The 19,995-nt window shown below is 41.0% G+C and overlaps 1 protein-coding gene across 11 annotated transcripts in view; it reads right to left on the reverse strand.

Annotated features, from left to right (window-relative positions):
* Positions 1-8,143: 8,143 nt before the first annotated feature.
* USP28 (ubiquitin specific peptidase 28) overlaps positions 8,144-19,995 on the reverse strand; it is a 56,740-nt gene continuing 44,888 nt past the window's right edge. For 5 of the 11 annotated variants that reach the window (XM_030837382.3, XM_030837390.3, XM_060304063.2 and 2 more), the window contains 11 exons: positions 19,023-19,251; positions 16,965-17,159; positions 16,232-16,371; positions 15,885-16,070; positions 14,791-14,886; positions 13,927-14,105; positions 13,746-13,824; positions 12,859-12,938; positions 12,170-12,293; positions 10,520-10,715; positions 8,144-9,379 (listed from right to left, as the gene is read on the reverse strand). In XM_030837382.3, coding sequence (XP_030693242.2) covers positions 9,204-9,379; positions 10,520-10,715; positions 12,170-12,293; positions 12,859-12,938; positions 13,746-13,824; positions 13,927-14,105; positions 14,791-14,886; positions 15,885-16,070; positions 16,232-16,371; positions 16,965-17,159; positions 19,023-19,251 — 1,680 coding nt within the window. In that variant the 3' untranslated portion in view covers positions 8,144-9,203. Of the gene's footprint in view, positions 9,380-10,519; positions 10,716-12,169; positions 12,294-12,858; positions 12,939-13,745; positions 13,825-13,926; positions 14,106-14,790; positions 14,887-15,884; positions 16,071-16,231; positions 16,372-16,964; positions 17,160-19,022; positions 19,252-19,995 lie in introns of those variants that run through there. The other 6 variants (XM_060304068.2, XM_060304066.2, XM_030837320.3 and 3 more) reach the window with 4 other exon arrangements.

Here is a 19,995-nt window from a genome sequence, read left to right on the forward strand (position 1 = left end):
AGTCTGAGGAATAAGATGCTTTTCACCAAAAACTGCCACTGTTTTTATCTACCTGCGTTGTAGGGAAAATAATGAGAAATAAAAATAGAACTAATTAAATCTTAGCTTCAGTTCAGCCTTTTCTCATGCATTTGTGGCAAATTAACATCAAAAACATTTCTTTATTGTGGTTACACATGGAGAGGTGTGTTGTCATATGTATTAGGAACAGAAAGGGACATCAATCAATCGATGTTTCAAGGCAAAAGCTTTTATTATGTGCAAAGCATTGGAAGAAAATAACCCGGGGTCTCGCCAAATGTGATGCAGTTAGAATTTGATATGTTCGGTGCTGTCTTCTCCACCGGCCTTCCTTTGGGTCTGAACATTTCATCATTAGCAGAGAAGGCATTCCAGAAGGTCCGTATCAAAACATTCATCTGTTACCCTTCTGAGCCTCTGAGACTAGCTCTAAGGGAAAAGTCCCAAGGGTTAGACACATTTTGGGATGGGAGGAAAGTAAGAAATAGTTTTATGGGCTTCTGGACAGGAGACGTGTGTCTTAGCAGCCAGCGAGGGTTAGGATAATACAAAACTCAGAGTTAGGGAAATGTTTGCAGCCACTGGCCTCTGATATGGAACTGAAAGAAGCTGGGATCACATTCTACTCTACTAACTGATGGATTTATTTTTTTAAGCCAGTTGTTCTTGCTACCTTGCCACATTTATAGTAATGTGTACAGACTGTTTTGTTGTTGCCCAGAATTTTGAATAGTGCCTCAAAGCCAAATCCCATGGGTGATACATGCCCTGGATTCTAAAGACAGGGGCTCACCCCACTGCTGCTAAGAAGTAACCAAACTGGTGGTCAGCCTTCACACCCAACACCTACATGAGAGAAACACCCAGACTCATTAGGGAGGCTTCCCGGAAGGGAGTTCGTAACAGTTGGGAGGACTTTGGTGTCTCTACCCTTCCCTGTGAGGAGTGGGGTGGAGATGGACCTCAGAAGAACCACTCACAGATAGAGCAGTTCCCAGCAGGGAAGATGGGTATCTGAAACACACCCATCACACCTGTGCTGAGCTGCAGAAACTCCTGGGCTATGGAGGCACAGAGGAGGGTGCCTGACCACCACCGGAGCAGCCTGCAGCAGGGGGCTGGCTCGAGTGGGGCAGAGTGGCAGCACCGCCCTTCTGCCTTTTACTGGGGCAAGGATGGTAAGCTTTCTGTAGCCCAGATGGCTGCTGGGGCAGGCAGTCTGGGTGACACTGTCCTAGAGCGCTGCTGGACGGTGTGAATGACTAGAGCAGGAGCTGAGAGGGACTGGAAGAGGCCAGCCAGGAAGTCCAAAAGCCATATCAGGGAATGATCTGGAAGTTTTCTACAGAGCTCTCTGAAGAACCCATAAAATACCCCACCCAAGAGCTAGTAACTGGATTCTTGCCATAACAAAGAACAAGAGTGTATTAGAAACAAAGCTATTTCTTTAAAAAGTAAACACTGGGGCTTCCCTGGTGGCGCAGTGGTTGAGAGTCCACCTGCCGATGCAGGGGGACACGGGTTCGTGCCCGGGTCCGGGAAGATCCCACATGCCACGGAGCGGCTGGGCCCATGAGCCATGGCCGTTGAGCCTGCGTGTCCGGAGCATGTGCTCCGCAACGGGAGAGGCCACAGCAGTGAGAAGCCCGCGTACCGCAAAAAAAAAACAACAACAAAAAAACCCAACCAACCAACCAAACAAAAAAGTAAACACTGTCCTTTGCCTTCTTCTGCTATAAACTCTCCTCCCCCAGGCTCTAGGGCTGCCAGAGCTGGGGGTTAGGAGGGGAACGGAGCAGGGGAGTAGAAAAACATCCCACGGCTCCTTCCTTACTGCTAAACCCCGAACTTCAGGCTGAGGCCTGGACTAAGATGAGGGGAGAAGCACTGAAGCAAATGGATGAGAGTGAACTTTTGATCTAGACTGGTCCAGACGCTGTAATACATGAAAATTATTCTTTTCATACTCAAACGGGACAATAAAGTTCTCAGGGAAAGGACAGCCAAAGGATCATACTGGAAGGTAGCCATGGAAACAAAAAGAAAGCTATTGACTCACTGTTCCCTATCAAGTTTAGGCCATTCAATAAAATGATTAAAGAAAAAATATACCCAAAGCAAGAAAAGAACCCGACAGGAGATACTGTAATTTTTCTATCCAGCATAGGCCCGGATCCCTTCAGCATCTCTCTTCCAGTCAGACTGGCTAAAATATGATCACATCCGCTTGCCAGAGACCTACAGCACCCTGGATGTCTACATTACGTCCCAGTTATTTAGCATCCACCTGTGAGCCCTACATAGGCCAAGGAGAAGCCTTAAAGACCTTGCCCCACAAGACATTTCCACACGAGACCTGCAGCTAACAATACTTTACACCAAGTCATTGCTGCATCTATTGTTTCTTTTAACCCTTAGAACATAACAGCAAGGTTAAGGATTTTTTGGTTTTATAGACCAGGAAAGTAGGTTGAGCCAGTATTGGAACTCAGTTGTTAGCTAACGATGCCAATATTCTTTCCATGAACTACATCTTCATGAGACACACTGATTCAGCAGTGGTTTATAAATCAGGAAAGCTGTAAAACTGCTCACCTCATGAGTGAGGTCTGGTTATTCCCTAAGTAGAGACAGTCAAGATGACTTAGTGAATGATGGTGCTACTCCTGGGTCATCGTTGGGGGTTCCATCCTTACTGTTAAAATCTAAATGCTCATTTGGGAAGACCATCTTTGGCATGAGGGATACCTCTAGCCCACGGTTAGGGCTCTAGATAGAAAACTGGTCATACCTCCATGAACATGATTAATACAAGGACCAGCACACACTCTTGGCAATCCCTCAGTACTTAGGTAACAGCTTATCAATTCCAAGTGACCTAAATTCTTTTTTTTTGTTTTGTCTTTGTCTGCACTGGGTCTTCGCTGCTGTGTGCGGGCTTTCTCTAGTTGTGTCGAGTGGGGGCTGCTCTTCGTCGCCCAAGTCACCTAAATTCTTTAGGTTTCTGTCCCCTTCTCCTACTCAAAGTTAATATTCCTGCTTCATTGCTTAATATCACAATTTCTTGTCTTCCTCATAGCAGGAACAATCCAGGCTTATCTTATCTGAGAAGGGAGGAGACCAGGTCTCTACCTTATAAGACCCATTCACTTGTCTGTAAATGGCCAATCAGTTACACACAACAGGGAGGTTGTGGAATCAGGTAACTAGCCAGCAGCCTACTGGGCAATGCAGCAAACAAGAGGGCTGAAAGGAGGAGGACATGAAAGTGCCCTGAAAATCTCTTAAGGCAGTTCCACTCTGATTTGTAGTAGATTACTATGTCAATTTAGTGTTTAATAGCCTAAGAGAATGTGGATAATTGTTTTAAAGGTTCAGGGAAAAGCAGTGTAATGACTGAATAGCTGAGAAGCTGAGCCTGTGAGCGAACTTTAAGGAACTGATGTGTTTATGGTAATTAAAAGAAAGGTTAATTACACAGAAAAAAATATATTTTTCTATATCTCCATCAGAGTTGAGCTTCACAACATGAGGAATACACCAAAGTTATAATACATTAATTCAGAAAGCATAAAAGCCGGTAAACTATCATTGCAGAAGATTCTACAGACTTTATGAAACCACAGAACTCAGTGTGTTGAGGACAATGTAAAAGCCACCTTACTAATAGGCATGGAAGTTCTATGAAGAAGTAGTTCTAAGCTGTGACTGTATGTTTATCAGAATCACCTGTGATGCTTTCCAAGCATAAAAGCATCTGGGGTCCAGGAAAGTCTAATTAGTCCTTATCTGCAGGGTTGAGGCCTTGGCAACCGGGATTTTTAAAGTGACAGCTGATTCTGGATTGGTGACCAGGGTTAGGCATCACTGCTGAAGAGCTCTGAATTAAAAAGGTAGGAAAGGGAATTCCCTGGAGGTCCAGTGGTTACACTCTGTGCTTCCACTACAGGGGGCACGGGTTCGATCCCTGGTCGGGGAACTAAGATCCCACAAGCCTCATGGCATGGCCAAAAATAAATAAATAAAAAGGCAGGAAAAAACTTACACAAGAGAAAAATAAATGAAAACAAAATAAAGTTGTTTGAAAAGACCAATAAACCTCTGGAAATACTAACCAAAAAGAAAAGAAGATACGTGTCACCCAGTATCAGTAATGAAAAGGGAGACATTACTAAGATCCTGGAGCCATTAACACACACACACACACACACACACACACACACACACACACACGGCATTATTATAAACGTTTTGCCAAGTATATTTTAAATTTTAGACAAAATGGACATATTTCTCTTCTTTTGGACGAATTTCTAATAATTTTCCAAAACTGACACAAGGAGTAACCAAAAGTCTGAAAACCCTAAATGTATAAAAGAAGCTGAATCTATAATTAAAAGCATCTTTTCAAAACACACAAAAAAACAACGCTGGGATCAGATGGCTTCAACAATGAATTCTGCCAGAAATTAAGGAAGAAATAATCCTATCTTATACAAACTCTTTCAGAGCATAGAAAATGAGAGAACATCCCAACTCATGCAATAAAGCCAGAATAATCTACACCAAAACTTTGATAAGAACATTACAAGAAAAGAAAATTAAAGGCCAATCTCTCTCATGAATATACATGCAAAAGTCCTAAACAGAATATGAAAAAATTCCATATGCATATAAAAAATATATCACGATCAAATTCAGTTTCTTCTGGCAACATGGTTGGTTTAAAATTACTAAATTAATTCACACATGAACAGAGTAAAGGAAAAGACCCATGTAATCATTTCAATAGATAAAGAAAAAGCATTTGATAAATTTCAACACCCATTCATAATTTTAAAAAAACTCAAACTCGGAATAAAAGGAATCTTTCTTTATCTAATAAACGGAATTTATAAAAAGCCTACAGTATGGTGAAATACTGAAAACATTCTCCCTGATATGGGGGGGGGATAATGACACCCACTATCACCACTTCTATTCAGCATTATACCAGAGGTCCTAGTGTGACCAGTCAAGAAAAAGAAACGTTGTAAGGACTTGAAATAAAAGTCACCATTCACAGATAACATAGTGTATACAGAAGATCTAAAAAAAACCTGATAAACTATTGGAATTAATAAGTAATTCTTACAGGTTTGATATAAAAACATCCATTTGTTTCCAGATGTCAGCAACAAACAATTAAAAATGGAATTTAAAAAAATCACAGCATCTACAATAGGTTGAAAAACATCAAAGATCCAGGAATAAATCTTATGAAAGAGGTGGAAGACCTTTATACAGAAACTGAGGAAAATCTAAATAAAAAGTATACACAATGTTCATAGATCAGATGTCAGTTCTCTTCAAATTATCTATAGTCACTATAAACCACATCAAAATCCCTGGAGATTTGTGTATGCATGTGTGAAATTGACAAACTGATTCTAAAGTTTATATGGAAATATAAAAAAATCAAGAATAGCCAAGATGATATTGAAGATGTCCCAAACTGGACAATTTATTGTACCAGATATCAAGACTTATAAAGCTACACTAATTAGGACAATGTGATATTGGTACAAGCAGACCAACAAGCCGATAGAAGAGACAAAAGAGCCCAGAAGCAGAACCCTACATAGACACCTCATGACAAAGGCATAGCACTGGGAAACACAAAATGTTTTCAATAAATGGTGAGGGTCAGTCCACTAAATGTGAAGGGTAAAACAGTGAAACTTCTGGAAGATAACACAGAATATCTTTATGACCTTGGAAATAATTTCCTTAATAGGGCACAGTAGCACTAACCATGAAGGAAAAGACTGATAAACTAGACAACCTTAACATTAAAAACTTGTTTTCACCCAAAGACATCAAATGAAAGGCCAGAGTGGGAGAAGATATAGGCAATGCATATAACCAAAAAAGCTTCCATAACTGGACTATATTTTCAAAAAACTCCTATAAATCACTAAGGAAAAGAAAAAAAAAAAGTGGGCAAAAGACTTAAATACGTATTTCAAAAACCAGAATAGCCAAAGGCCAATAAGTATATTAAGAGATGCTGGACATCCTTAGGACACAGATGTGGACAAAGGAATGTTGCCTGCCATCCCAGGAAAAAAAGGAATGTTGCCTACCATCAAGCCATCAGCCACTGCAGCCAGCCCTGATGGTGCACCCTGAGGGGAATTCAGGACAGAGAAAAACAGGATACTGGCCCTAGATAGTTAAGGTACATATCTAAGGAATCATTTCAATGAGGCTCGCATCTTCTCATAGGTAGAAAAGCACTAAAATCATTAAGTTGAAATGTCTGGTGTTTTTGAGATTAGTAGCAGTCTTTTAACGTTCAACTACATGTTTTTCCCTCCCTTACCTCTTTGGAACAGCTCCTCAGAGCTATCTGAGAGGATGCCTCCAGGGCCACAGTCCTCAGTAAGGTCCCTAAATAAAACATAACTTGCAACTTGTAGGTTGTGCATTTTTCTTCAGCTGACACAGGGAAGTGCAAATCAAAATGATATCATCACATGTCTACCAGAATGGCTATATTAAAAATACTGACAAAATCAAATCTTGACAAGGATATGGGGCAACTGGAACTCTTATAAACTGCTGGCAGGAGTTTAAATTGGTATAACTGCTTCGGAAAACTGTTTGGTAGAACCTAATAAAGATACATCTACCTATTCCTATGACCCATATATTCTAATGATCCAGTACTTCCACTCAGAATTACATACCAACAGAAACGCATTCTTGGGCGCATCAAAAGACATGTACATGAACGTTCCTGGTAGCATTATGCGTAGCAACCAAAAACTGGAAACACTCAAATGACAATTAGCATAATAAACTGTAAGGCATATTCATTCAATGAAATATAATAAACCGAGCAAGGAAAATGAGTAAACTACAGCTGCAGTTAATTCTCCCTTCTATCCTATCCCTGCTACATCCCAGCCCTTCAGCCTCTTCTTCATTCATTATTTAAATTGTTCTATGTATCCACTTCATACCTCTTTCTTGAAGTGGGTAGGATAACAATGAGTTTATATGCTCCATACTTCTTGAAAGAGCTAATTAACAAATCCAAATGGAAAAGGATTGCAATTCCAGTAAACCAGGGAAAGGCTAAACCCAGTCTCCAGGGAATTTATGCTGAGGTCAAGTACCCTGCCCAAACTCTTGAAATCATTTCTGGTTAAGGGTCACACTGGTTCTTTCTCCCACCCCACCCCCAACATCCCTTCCCCTCATCCTTCTTTTTCACAACCCTTTAAATAAGTAAAGCCACTCTTAGCTTGAGACAGTTCGCTGACCCTGAAAGAAACTAAGCTGTACCTAAGGCAGCACCAGTACCCGCCATGGTGGTCTGAGTGGATCCAACACTACAGATGTACAGCTGTTCCTTTCTTCACCAACTGCAGGTTTTCAAAAGCTCATCAGGAAATAACTAATGTGGAAAGGTACAAAGCAAAAGATTTTACAAGACTTCCAAGGGCAGTCAAGCAGTTGTTAATACAGCACAGGCTATGAAGTGAGACACACCAAGGGTTAGTGTCCTGGCTCCACTACTTAGGACACCTATGACCTTGGGCAAACCATAGTCCCCATTTTCATCCCAGGGTTGTTATATAACTGTGCACAGTAATCAGTAATGACAGGTATTTAAAAGCAGAAGGCAAATGGTGCTACTGCCTAGAATTTTAAATAGTAAAAGGTAATCAATGGGTAAGAAAAGTGATTAATTTCCCATGAAACAGATCTTTGCAGTGAGCTTTAAAACACAAAAGCACCTCTGAATATCTGTAAAAGACGGCCTAACCATTAATTTAACCAAAATATAAGAATTTGGTTTCAAGAAAATAATTTTTTTGCCTTCTAAATCAGAAAAATTACAAAGTGGATACACTTACATGCAATGCAACTAGCAAATGAGATGAAAAGAGATCAGTCACCACTAGGTGCTGCTCAAGAAGTGACCACTGCCTTTCATTCCCATCAAGCTTCTCAACGCTCTAATCTGCCTTTCTCTTTTCAAGAAGAAAAACTGAAACGTGAGAAACGCTTATTGAGTCCATCCATTTCCAAAACAGAAAATATATATTTAAATAAAGGCCATACTGCATACCAAAGGTAAAACAAATACTTTTATTGCACATTTATAAAATCTGCATTGTTGTAGTGAGTGTTTTTCCCTCCCACGATTCCCTCATTAATCTTAAAATTTGGATACCCAATTTGGAGCCTTTTAAAAATTATCAAGACGGGATATTTCTCTCTCTACATATACATATATATATAGATTTTTTTTTTCTTTTTACAAACCCACATCCCTTATTTTTTAGAAGCAAAAAAGGGGAGGGGCATCAAAATGTTCTTCTGGGCCAGCAGCAGCCTTAGACATGGGTTTTGACAATTTTCAGACACTAGAAATTTTTACCTAAATGGTTAACTATGAAAACGTGATCTTTAGTCAAGTTTCACAATGTTGTTACTCCGTCTGAAGTCCTTAATGCCTTCCTTCCTTTCACTCAGGACTGAGTATGAGGTTTTCTGGTTTATTTAAAAATATAAAGTAAAAGAGAGAGAAGAAAGAAAGGAGAGGCAGCTTTCTTTTGACTTCTGAACATCTTACCGCCACATGCATGACCTTATGTTCTACCCACGTGTGAAAGGGTAGTGGTTCATCAACAACCTATCTTGTCATCTCCTGTCAAGAGCCAGGCAAGGTGTATGCTTCTCCTCTCTTGCAGTTAAGAATTTTTTAATGTCATCTGTATTTGATAAAATAACTAGTAGCTGTTCATATGGTTCAGGTTCTGATGAATCACCCTTCTACTCTGCTGTCAAAAACACTTATGCCTGAAGGATAATTTTAAAAGTGTCAAGAGGCTTAGAAAAGCCCAAGCACGCCTGTAGGTACAAGAGGCATTTCAGGTCTTCTGCCATAAATCAATACCTTAATACACTGGTTCCTGCCTTTTTTAGTGAAATCGCTTTTATGATTCTGTACCTAAAAAGTGCAATTTTATTTTCAATCCTTCTTTACATACACAGTATGGTTGGGGTCTGGATCTGAATCTTACTTTTCCACCTAATCCCCTTCCCAAGGTAAACACTGTGACAACAGACTTCTGTGCAACAGGCAGTCAACCAAAGACCAGGATGGGACTTGAACACGTGGGGGCTTATTTCACTGTCACAGTTGACACCCCTTGAATTGACTCCATGACAGCTGCAAACCTGCTACAAAGGTCATAGGGCGAATTGGGTCGAATAGTCGGAGGCTCCTTTAAGACAATGATTTCTGCAGAAGGATCTAGAAGTCTGGGTAGAAACTCCCCTAAGCACAGCTGCAGATTTTCTGTGGAGGAAAAATGGATGGTTACTATACAGCTAAATAAATCTCTGAGTAAAAACTAAGTCTGCAATGATAGGAGAAGGTCTTTCATATAGCCATCACCCAACCTGAAAGGTTAAAGCGTTGTTCTGGTCAGCTAATGACAAATGATGATTCCTTCAGGCCAAACCAGTAGCAAAGACCTATTTGCCAAATATACCAAAGTTTTAGGTCACTGTTTTAAGCCATGTGACGTGTGGCAGAATAACACTATATATTCACTTCATTACGGACACGTCTTCCAATCAATCATCCTTTAAAATTTGAGAAAGTACCATAAATATAATGTACCGTAAATATACTATTGCCATAAATAAAATGCTGCTCTTTTCCTTCAAGTAATTAAAATATACCAGTGTGTACACGGCATTATGTAAAGCCATATATCACACATGGTCTAAATAAAAACTGAAGACACTAAAACAAAATTCATAGCTACTAATTATTATAGAATTTTTCAATAAATATTATAAACTTGAACACTTTAACAAGTCAATGGAATATCTCTACATCAGTGAGACGCTAACAAAGAGGATTCGTATTAGGATACGTAGCAACTTTCTAAATCTATCAAACTCACCTAAAAATACCTAGCTTTAGGCTCCCTCTCCAAAATGCTTTGGACATGCACAGACGTTCCATTTACTAATTTGTTAACCTTGAAGGCATCATAGTTAATAATATGTTTATGTCTTGCAACTTAAGTCACAGGAAAATTTGATTACGGCACCAACAGGTAATCAAGCTGCATAAATAGATTTTTATTTTTAAACTATAAAATTAAAGTTCAGATTTCGGCAGATGAAAAAGTAAGAGCAGTCTGACATTCCTGGAGAGCAGTGATTTACTTCAAAAAGAGCTGGCTGGCTGGCTGTGGAGGTGATTCAGCAGCCACAGAGGAGGTAAGGGGAGGCTAAGAAGGACAGGGGTGCAGGCTCCCATTCCTTGTTTCAATAGAGTAGATGTACTTTTGACTCTTGTATATTCTAGGGGATTCCAGTGCCTTAAAATGGTTTGACAACCGGTACTACAAACTGAGTCCACTGCAACTTCTAGAATTCTCAAGGGCCTTAGAAATTACTGGAAGTGGCAACAACAGCACACCTGCAATATCTTGCCCGAGGTAAGAGCACCAGTGGTTTCTCATGATCTCAATGGCATCCAAGTCATCCTTGGAGATGTCGTTATTAATGATAAGGTGAATGCAGGGAATGATCAACTCATTCATCACATTAATACCCTCTGTTACAGAGTGCTCATCATTTGTTTCAAAGAGAGAAGCCGCCTTGGCATTCAGCTCCTATAGATAAAAAACAGAGTAAACAAAAATAAAAGTCTGAAAGAGAAGATAAATACCTATTTTAGAAGAGCCTAAGCAAGTACTTCCCAAACTTCACTGTACACTGGAAATGCCTGGGGATCTTTAAAAACCACCGATGCCCCAACCCAAGCAAGCTGACTGACTGGTATTTGGGTGACCTGGGCGCTGGGATTTTTTTTTTTTAATGCTCCCAAGGTGATCCGAATGCAGCAAAGTCTCTGACCCAGTGGCCTAAACTTACAAGTCAAGGTCATATTTAACACCCGCTTCTATCAAAAGGCCTATTCAATGGTTCTCAGTCTTCACTGAACATCAGAATCACCTGCAGAAGGCAAGCTGGTGCCCAGGCGCCTCCCTAGGAGACTGGTTTAACTGTCTGGGGAGACGCCTGGGTCCCAACCTTCTGAAAGCTCCTTAGGCGATTCTGACGCACACTGGAGGTTGAGAGCCAGAGGTGGAAAGACTCTAAATCCCTAGTACTGTCTCCCTGGGGCAGCTGAGTGGGATGTTCAAAATGTAATCTGTATTTGGTGATTTAAAAAATAAAATCATGTCTTTACTAAAATTTAGGTCCATCAAATCTACAAGGCCCTTTTTTCAGCTTCAAAGTGCCCTGCCATACCTATAACTGATGCAGGAACCCAAGTCTAATCAGAAAATGAAGCTTCTGAGATAAATACATGTCATGACTTAATCTCCTCCACTTGGTATTAACAGAAGCAGTGGGAGAAATGCTGGCCTGACTCCTCCCGTGAAGGGTGATCCTGCCGGGTGTCAGAGAGGCTAAAGGCAAGCACGTGGGTCTGGGAAAGCCGCCTCTGTAGTTTCTGAAGGACAAGCACCTGCAGGAACCCCTGGGGAGGCAGAGGGGACATGGGTCTCCTTCCCACGTGGCGGCCAAATGCAAAATAGGTCAGGAGAGATCTCCAGTGGTGTATGACGAGGATATTAACAGAATGGCAGGACCGATCCTGATGGTTCATACCTTTTAAAAAAAACTGGAATCTCTTTAGAAGTCACGAAAATGCTCATCTACTAGCTTAGCAGGGAACACAGGAAAAACACACATTTCTTACATGTTTACTCTGGGCCAGACACCAAGAAAACAGCTGAATAAGAAGAGGATCTGTGCTCAGGAACTCACAATCTAGTAGACAGGCCATGTGATAAAAGCTATAATGCAGTACATAGAAAGGGCACCGAAATGGGGATAAGTGATTCTCACCTAACTTCTATCAGGGGTGGAAGAAGAACGACATTCACTGAAGTAACTTAAAATAATTTGTTTCCATGTAAAACTACTCTTCAGAGTTTGGAAAAATCTAAAACCTGTTGGAGATTTTTTTTAAGTTGTATTTCTTCATGGCTTCAAGGAGCAGAGGTAAACACAATAGATAATTAAAAAGTTGTAAGGCTTTACAATCAGTACAAACCAGAAGGCATTTTCTTCGGTATAAAGCGATCACCGACTCTTTCACGCCCCGCCGGGGCCCCTTCATCAGCAGAGCGGCATTGCTCTGGTAGGCGTACACCAGGTAGGACAGCGCCTCTTGGTACCTTAGAAAGTGGTAGATGAAAAACAGCTCAGTGCTCCTTCCCCGAATCCAGGGCTTAGTCCCCACTGTTCCCTAATACAAGAATGCAACTGGCTGAAATGATGGAAAAGTCTTAATGATGGAGGCAGCATGGAGCACTGGGAAAAGCCTGAGGGCCAAAGACCACAGCCAGTCTCAGCTCCTCTGCAAACTGGCCGAGAAACCCAAGGCAAATCATGGAACTTCCCCGGGCTTCTGTTTCTCCCAACTCTAAAACAAAGAAGTGGACGAGAGGCTCACTAAGGTCCACACCTACTCTTAAAATTCACTTTCTGAGTTCATTTTCATTTATCACAAAGAAAACCTGGCCATTATATCTCTCAACGAAGAAATCTATCATTATGTAAAGGATGAAAAAACATGTGTGATGTTCAGAGCAAAAGTGAAGTGAAACACTGGAAAAAGGTAGAGGCACAGGGTACATGTGAGAAGGGGGGTGAAGGTGCTGTGATCTTCTGAATTCCTGGTAGGCATCAATAAATAAGTGTCCTGACCAGTAATCTCAGTGACATAAGAGGCCAACTTACTTTCCTTTCTGATAGAGTTCCAGGCCTGTCAGGAGATACACAGACACCTTTCGAAACAAACTGTAATCTTCATGCCACTTCTGAAAAGGAATGACAGCCATTCATGATTATGACCACCACTACTTCTACCCTTTCCGCCACAGTAAACTTCAAACTCAGTACAAATACTCATTGAGCACATGTGGCCAGGCACAAAAACAGGAGACACAAAGGCTTTCAGATAATAAAGTATTCGACATTTAGAATTAACGTCTACCGCCGACCTTAATTTTCCATGTCTTGCTCCTCCCACCAAGGAACAGAAATACTCATTTCATATGAGCTTTAGAATTTAGGATCTTAATTTCCAACACCCACGTCAAAGTCATTCAGTTCTGGTATAAATGAATGGCCTCCCGAGTCCTGACAAAACCATCCAGATGACAGAAGACGGAGGGACACGGCCATTCCAACCTCACAGAACAACACTAAGCTCAGTGGGGGTGGTGACATACTTTAGGTGGCACAGGACAGTGTCTTTCCTACAACACGATGCCTTTTTTGAAAATCTGTAGTCATGCATGCATTTTAATGTGTAAAAATCTAATTTCAGATATAGAAATGTTAGAGAACTAAATTATTTAAAGCAAACCAAAGCCATGAATTCAAGAATTTTATTGCCCAGAACAGGGCTAAAGTGGGTATTTAAGAGAAATGAAGTGCTGATTCAGTCTAACAGAACAATGGAATAAAGAAACTGGCCATTCTAAGGGTAAGAAAAGATCATTCATTCATTCTCACCCAGCTTTCTTTGGGGGGTGGGCGGCGGGTGGTCAGTCTGTGATAATATAAAATTGTTGGTTTGGCCTTAATGTGTTTGCTTTGTAGACGTAAAGAGAAGATCTCACCTTGTACTCCTCCATATTCATGTCATCTGGACCAATCTCCTTCAATTTCGCTTGAGCCACCTTCATAATACTGATTGACCTGTGGACGAAGTTCAGAAAGCAATGAAAGCTCCCCCTTCAGAGGAGTTAGTCAAGCCAGACCCAGAAGGAAGGGTGGTTCACCGAAGTAGCCCCTCCTCACCTTTCATCATAGCTAAGATTTTTGTCTGCAAATTGTTCCAGAAGGGTCCGCTCTACTACCCTTTTCGGCGCTTCATTCTGGAAGAAGTAGACAAGCACATGCTGAAGTCGAGGATCACTGTGAGAGGTGGGGGTCTCTTTGGCGAGCTGATAGAGCCTGGAGTACTCTTCATGGAATGCCTGTTGAAGACAGAACTGGTGGTTAGAAAAGTGCACACTGTGACCTTCTACACACAGAAACTGACGCCTAAGCGCGACAGAGGTTTTCATCACTCTAAGAAGACTTTTGAGAAGTCCTTACTGAGACATGACAGAGGCAACTATGGAATCTGAAAGTTTCTTTCATTTCATAAGGATAAAACTCCTCTGGCACCACAGACATACTCACAAGAAACTCATCTTCCTCATCAAGTTCTCAGAAAAACAAATATTTAGTTATAATTGTTTCAGGCATATCCTTGAGTACCAAGGACCTGAAATTTAAAAACCGACATGAATGCAATTTCTTCAAGTACCTTAAATTTTATTCAAGTACCTTAAAAAGCATGGCCTTCATTCTTATATTATGGCCCCCAAATTACAAAGGCAAGGTCCCATTCACAGCTTTATGAACAGATGGCTCCTAAGAACAACAAGAAGCCCTCCAGGCCAGGTGTAACACAGAACACCAAAGCCGCGTCAGTGCCAAGAGAGGAGAAGCCATCAGTGCTGTGAGATGGCTGGGTCGTTAGCTGGGCAGGAAAGGAAGTTCTATGTTTTACTTCGATGAAAACCTTTTAATCCCATTTTTTAGCATCTAAGGAAATTACTGCCCCGTGTTATGATACCTGTGGCATAAGGATGAGAATTCAAAAAACAGAGATACCTTAATAAGCCCTGCTTCAGACCCATCTCGGTCAAAGGTCTGACGGGCTTTAGCTATGGCCAGGATGACCCCTTGCATGGCAGGGCTCAGCATCACCTACCACAAGAGGGCACAAAACAGAGAGAAAAAGGAGAGAAGAAAGGTTCAAAAGAAGACTGTATGAAGGAAAGGTGAACAGACAGCTGCAGGGAAGCATGGCAGCGTGCTCCGTGGCTGGAACCCACTGCGAGGCAAGGCTCACACACCGGGTCCTACACACATTCACAGCCCTGGCCCTCTGCACAATGTCAAGACTTTGCCCAAGACAAGCTATTCCTACATATTCTAATTTAGCCAATGGATAAAGATGTATGTCTAAAAATACCTGCGCTGTGGCGCTGCTACAGAATCGAGTTAAATTACAACTCTCCGAGGGGAAGCGTCTGAGGCGAGAGTTCCAACTGAGTTCTAGAGTTTGGGTGTATATCCTAAATACACCAGTATTTTGGAGTTTTACTAGGATGAAGAGCACATTTTAAACAGTCTGGAAACTAGGGGATACACAAATAACACTTTACACAGTGAAACTCTTACAATGATTAAAAAAATGCCCCACAGGAAAAAACAGAAACCTGAGGACAGGACTCCCATCAGTTAGTGTGTGGTGACAACTGTACAGGCGGCAGACAATGAACAACCTGGGATTCTACAGCTTCTCCCTAAAGCTTCAGAATTAAAAACACCTTCAAGCCACATCTGTTTTTTTGCTCACTGGACAACTGAAAACTTTATATTTGGAGGAGACACAATGGACTAACACGACCAAAGACAAAGACTCCTAAAGGCAATTTCTTTGCTCATAATACCAAACAAAAAACTAAATTCTGCCTTTCTGAGCCATCTGGACTCTGCAGCGGCCCTCATAAGGACAGGTCTGGGTAGATATATACTGGCAGCAGTGTACAGTGGTAACTGAGATAGGCCCTCTCGCCCATTATTTGCGTCAATGAGAAAACAGTAACTATTGCCAAACACCTCACACAACTATATTCAGTCACATGAGAAGGAAATACAAGACTGACGACAGACAGCTAAACCCTGACTCATCTCTGTACCTCCTCATCATATCCATCTGCATCAGATCTAACCAGAATCCTTCCCACACTGGGAATCTCGACTTCAGAGACCTCAGCATTAGGCTGGGCAGCAGACTCTGCGTCATGAGCCTGTGCGGGCTGCTCGGGCTGCTCTGCAAGGTCTGTTTCCGGGGACATGGGCTTCTGGGGTTCAGCTTCCTTAAGCTGTGGCAGCAGAATGGAGAGAAAGAGTAAGAAAAAAACAGAAGAAATAAAGAGGGATTGGTTAAATGCAGCAGGCACAGGATAACAGAAATGCGAGAAACTGTGGTTGTTATTGCCAAGAGCCCACCCCTCTTGCACTTGGGCTTCTAAGCCATTCTCACCTCACTCAACGCTGCTTCCACACCACTCTTCTCGTAGGCGCGTGCCGTGTTTGCAATAGCCTGGGCGGTCTGCTCCTTCACGATCACGGCATGCTCGGAGGACAAGCAGCGAGCCCCGTGGGAAGAGGAGACTGAAGACTCTGATAAAGAACCACACAAAGGAATTAGCATCTGATGAGAAGTAACCTCTAGAACACTCTGTAAACGGCAAGCAGGATTGATACAAAGTTTCATGTGCAAACCTTCTAACAAACCTTTTTTAAAAAACCTATGCAAATTTCCCCTAGAAACTAGTGACTAAAAGAAATGGCTATTTTAGCAAGAAGCCACTGATGATGCTGTAAAGTTTAATGTGCTCCTGATGCTGTCATATTTCTTTATGCCAAGAAGCCTTCCTACAAACAACCATCTGTTAGGAAGATCACCTGTGGAGAATAGTTTTCATAAAATCTACCTATTAATCCTACGTAGTTTCTCCTGCAACCTGGGAAATAAGCAAAAAACTAAACAGAGTGAAAGTACAGGCAGCTAGTCTTTCTGCTCTTACTTCTGCTCAGCAGAAATGACAGTCTAGAGCCACAGGCTAGGCCGTCAGGTTGTGCAACACCAACTCTATCTGAACTCCAGTGGGCAGACCGTGGCACGGCTCACTCAGATGAAGTGCACGGGACTGGCTACTGGAGTGCAGCATGAATCTCACCAGATCACCGGCAAAGATGCCCTTCTCAGGTACCTTGCGATGAAGAGAAATCCTGTGATGCTGAGCTGGTGGAAGACTCCATTTGAGGGATTTTGCAAGACTGCTCTTCTTCCCACTCCTCTACTTCCTGCTCAAACCTCCAGTTATCTTCCTGAATGTAATGCTTCAGTTCAACAGAGAGGGCTTCCACTTCTCCTGACATCTGATCTAATTCATTCGGGGCCGCCTCTGAGGAAGAACAAAGACGGAGTTTAAACGAAGTTCCACCAAGCAAAAGGTCTCAAGGAATCCAAAGGTCCTTTCTAGAAAGAAAGAAAATAAGACACTTTGTCTTTTTTTCTTACTCCTAATGAAAAATACATACACACGTACATAATCCATCTGAAGTACTGACAATATCAGGCCAACAGTCACAGCACCCCAGTAACAGTGCCTGGCATATTAGTAGGCAGGCACACTGAATATTTGTTAAACGAATCAATCGACGATCATGACTAAGGATTTGGAATAGAGGCCAATCAGTGACAAAGTAGCAAGAACAAACCAAACATTTCTTGGAAATTGAGAAAATCATTAGATCCAATGGATATTTCAAGGTAGATAGTGTTATCAGTGTAACCAATGCTCCTATTACTGATAAGAATATCCATCTCAAGACGGTTAGAGATGAATTCCAAGACATTTATACCTCCTTAAGTTTCACACAATCAAGTGCTGTAAGAAAGCAAACTGATACAAAGGTTAGATGGTCAGTAATACCTGGTTCACTAAAGGCTATGGTGAAAAATGGCAAGGATAGCAAGGACATATTAAATCTCATCTCTAACCCTGTGACCAAAACAAAACATAAAAACCTACAGCAGAATAGCACATCCATGTACTGGTTGCTATTAACTAGTCTTTTCACTAAGCAAATGACAGTTTCCACTTTTTGTCTGTTTCTGTAATATAAAAATGAGCCATACGTGTAACAACAAGGCTCCTAGATACCACCAACAGCCAGCACAATTATTTGTACAGTAACTCCCACGAGCAGCTGTTCCTGCTTTCACACTGCAAACATGCAATTACGAAGATCAGTTACCATTAAGTGATCATTCTCTCCATCGCTTTTCCCTCAAGCACACGCTAACAAATCAGAAAGATCATTTGCTGCCCGGACAAAATGCCTTATGTGTTTTCTTACTTATGCAACACAGTGAAGTTTGAACACTAAAAGAAGATGCCTTCCATGATCTCAGATGTGAAAGGAAGAAAGAAAGAGAGAGTAATATAAATGGAAAACAGCACAGAACCTGGAATCAGAATATTTCCTGGCTATAAGACTCCAGACAAGTGCAGAACCTCAGCTGGAAAATGTGGGTGATAAGAATTCCTGCCCTGCCTACCTCCCTTTTAGAGTTATAAGTTATTAGAGAAATAAAGTTTGAAAGTGTGCAATAAGGAGTAAAGTACCAACATAAATGATAATTATGATTGCTCTTAGCATTAACAGTAGTATTATGAGAAGTATGAAACTGTTCAGGCAAATCCACCTGTAACATCTAGCTATTCTCCAAAGGGTGTAAAAATATGTGTGCAAGAATGTCACTAAAAGAAAAAAAAACTAGAGGCAACTTAAAAGTCTGTCAATGGGAGGCTGGTCTAACAGATTATATACATATTCCATGCAATGGAATTATTATGCAGTTGTTAAAAAGAATAAGTTGGTTCTATTTATAAAAATATACAGATCACTAAGAAAAACAATTAATGAAAAAGAGGCAGAACAGAATGGAAAAATATCCCCTTTGGGGGGAAAAATTGGGTGTGGGAGAGATACCGATAAATAAAATCTAGCCTCTGCATAGAACACTTCTTGAAGACTACACATGAAACCTAAGAATGGATACTCGTTGGGCTCGAGGACGGAAGTAGGAGAGCAAATATATTTTTCCTTTTTAGTCTCCTTTATACTATTTGTATTTTTTAAATACATTATTACTTTATAATAAATCTGAGTTAAAATTTTTATTTTAAACGACAAGATTGTTCCCTTCCCTGAGCAGTACAGATTTTCCCCACCCCTGGCTTCTGTTAAGGTGTTTTTACCTGCACTGAAGTGGGGTAGCTTGTCATTAATGTACATCAGGCAGTAAGCACTAACATTTCTCAGGCCCCCATAGGAATCTCTTTCAAGTTCTTCCCAGGAAGACTCGGTAACAGAGATGTCGTTGTACTTGAGCCAGACTTGTCGGGGCTGATTATAGATATAGGCCCAGTAGTGTCCTGCATTTGCTTGTCCTTCATGAACAAGAACTGCATGCAAACGATAAGGCACCTGCAAATCACAAAGCATCAGGTTAAGCAAAATAATCTGACAAGACTTAGATGACTAAAATTCAAAAGTATACGCAACCATCAGACATCAGAAAACTGCCTGTTTATACATGTGTTTGATGTTAGGTTCACATCAAAACATCTTGCTGATTCAAGATGAACTAACAAAAACACAGCCTTGGAATCTCCTAATTACGTCTTGGTTCCTGAACCTTTAAAATCAGACAATTGAACCAGATGACCTCGTTGAGGCCTCTTTCAACTCTAAACTCCTATGATTATACATCTAAAACGAAAGATAACTGAGACCTATTTATCCCCTGAGTTCCAAACTCAGTTTATCTAAAAACAGAATCACCGTGACTACTCATGTTGAGAAGATGTTTACCACACTTGGTACCTACAACAAGTTTAGCAGCTATCTTGTTCTATGCCTATTTTATTTGTTAACAAAATCTAAGTTAGCATATTTCATTATTAGTCGGTCTCGTGGTCTCTATATTTCTTCTTGCAAGTTATCATCCACTTATCTGGGGGTGAAGACCCTTTTAATGACATACTTGTTTGTTTCAACATGTGAAAAGCCTTTTTTTCCCCCAATATGGGGAAAATAGAGCAATGCTTAAGTGCCAAGTAAGTACTGGTGAAAGAAAGTCAGCCATCGAACCAAAGTGAACTTACATTTAATCAGTACCTTGACATGTTTTTACTGGTGGTGAAATTTTTTAAATAATAGAAGAGAGAA

The sequence above is a fragment of the Globicephala melas genome, chromosome 8 (assembly GCF_963455315.2).
Source record: "Globicephala melas chromosome 8, mGloMel1.2, whole genome shotgun sequence".
In the NCBI taxonomy this organism is placed as follows: Eukaryota; Metazoa; Chordata; class Mammalia; order Artiodactyla; family Delphinidae; genus Globicephala; species Globicephala melas.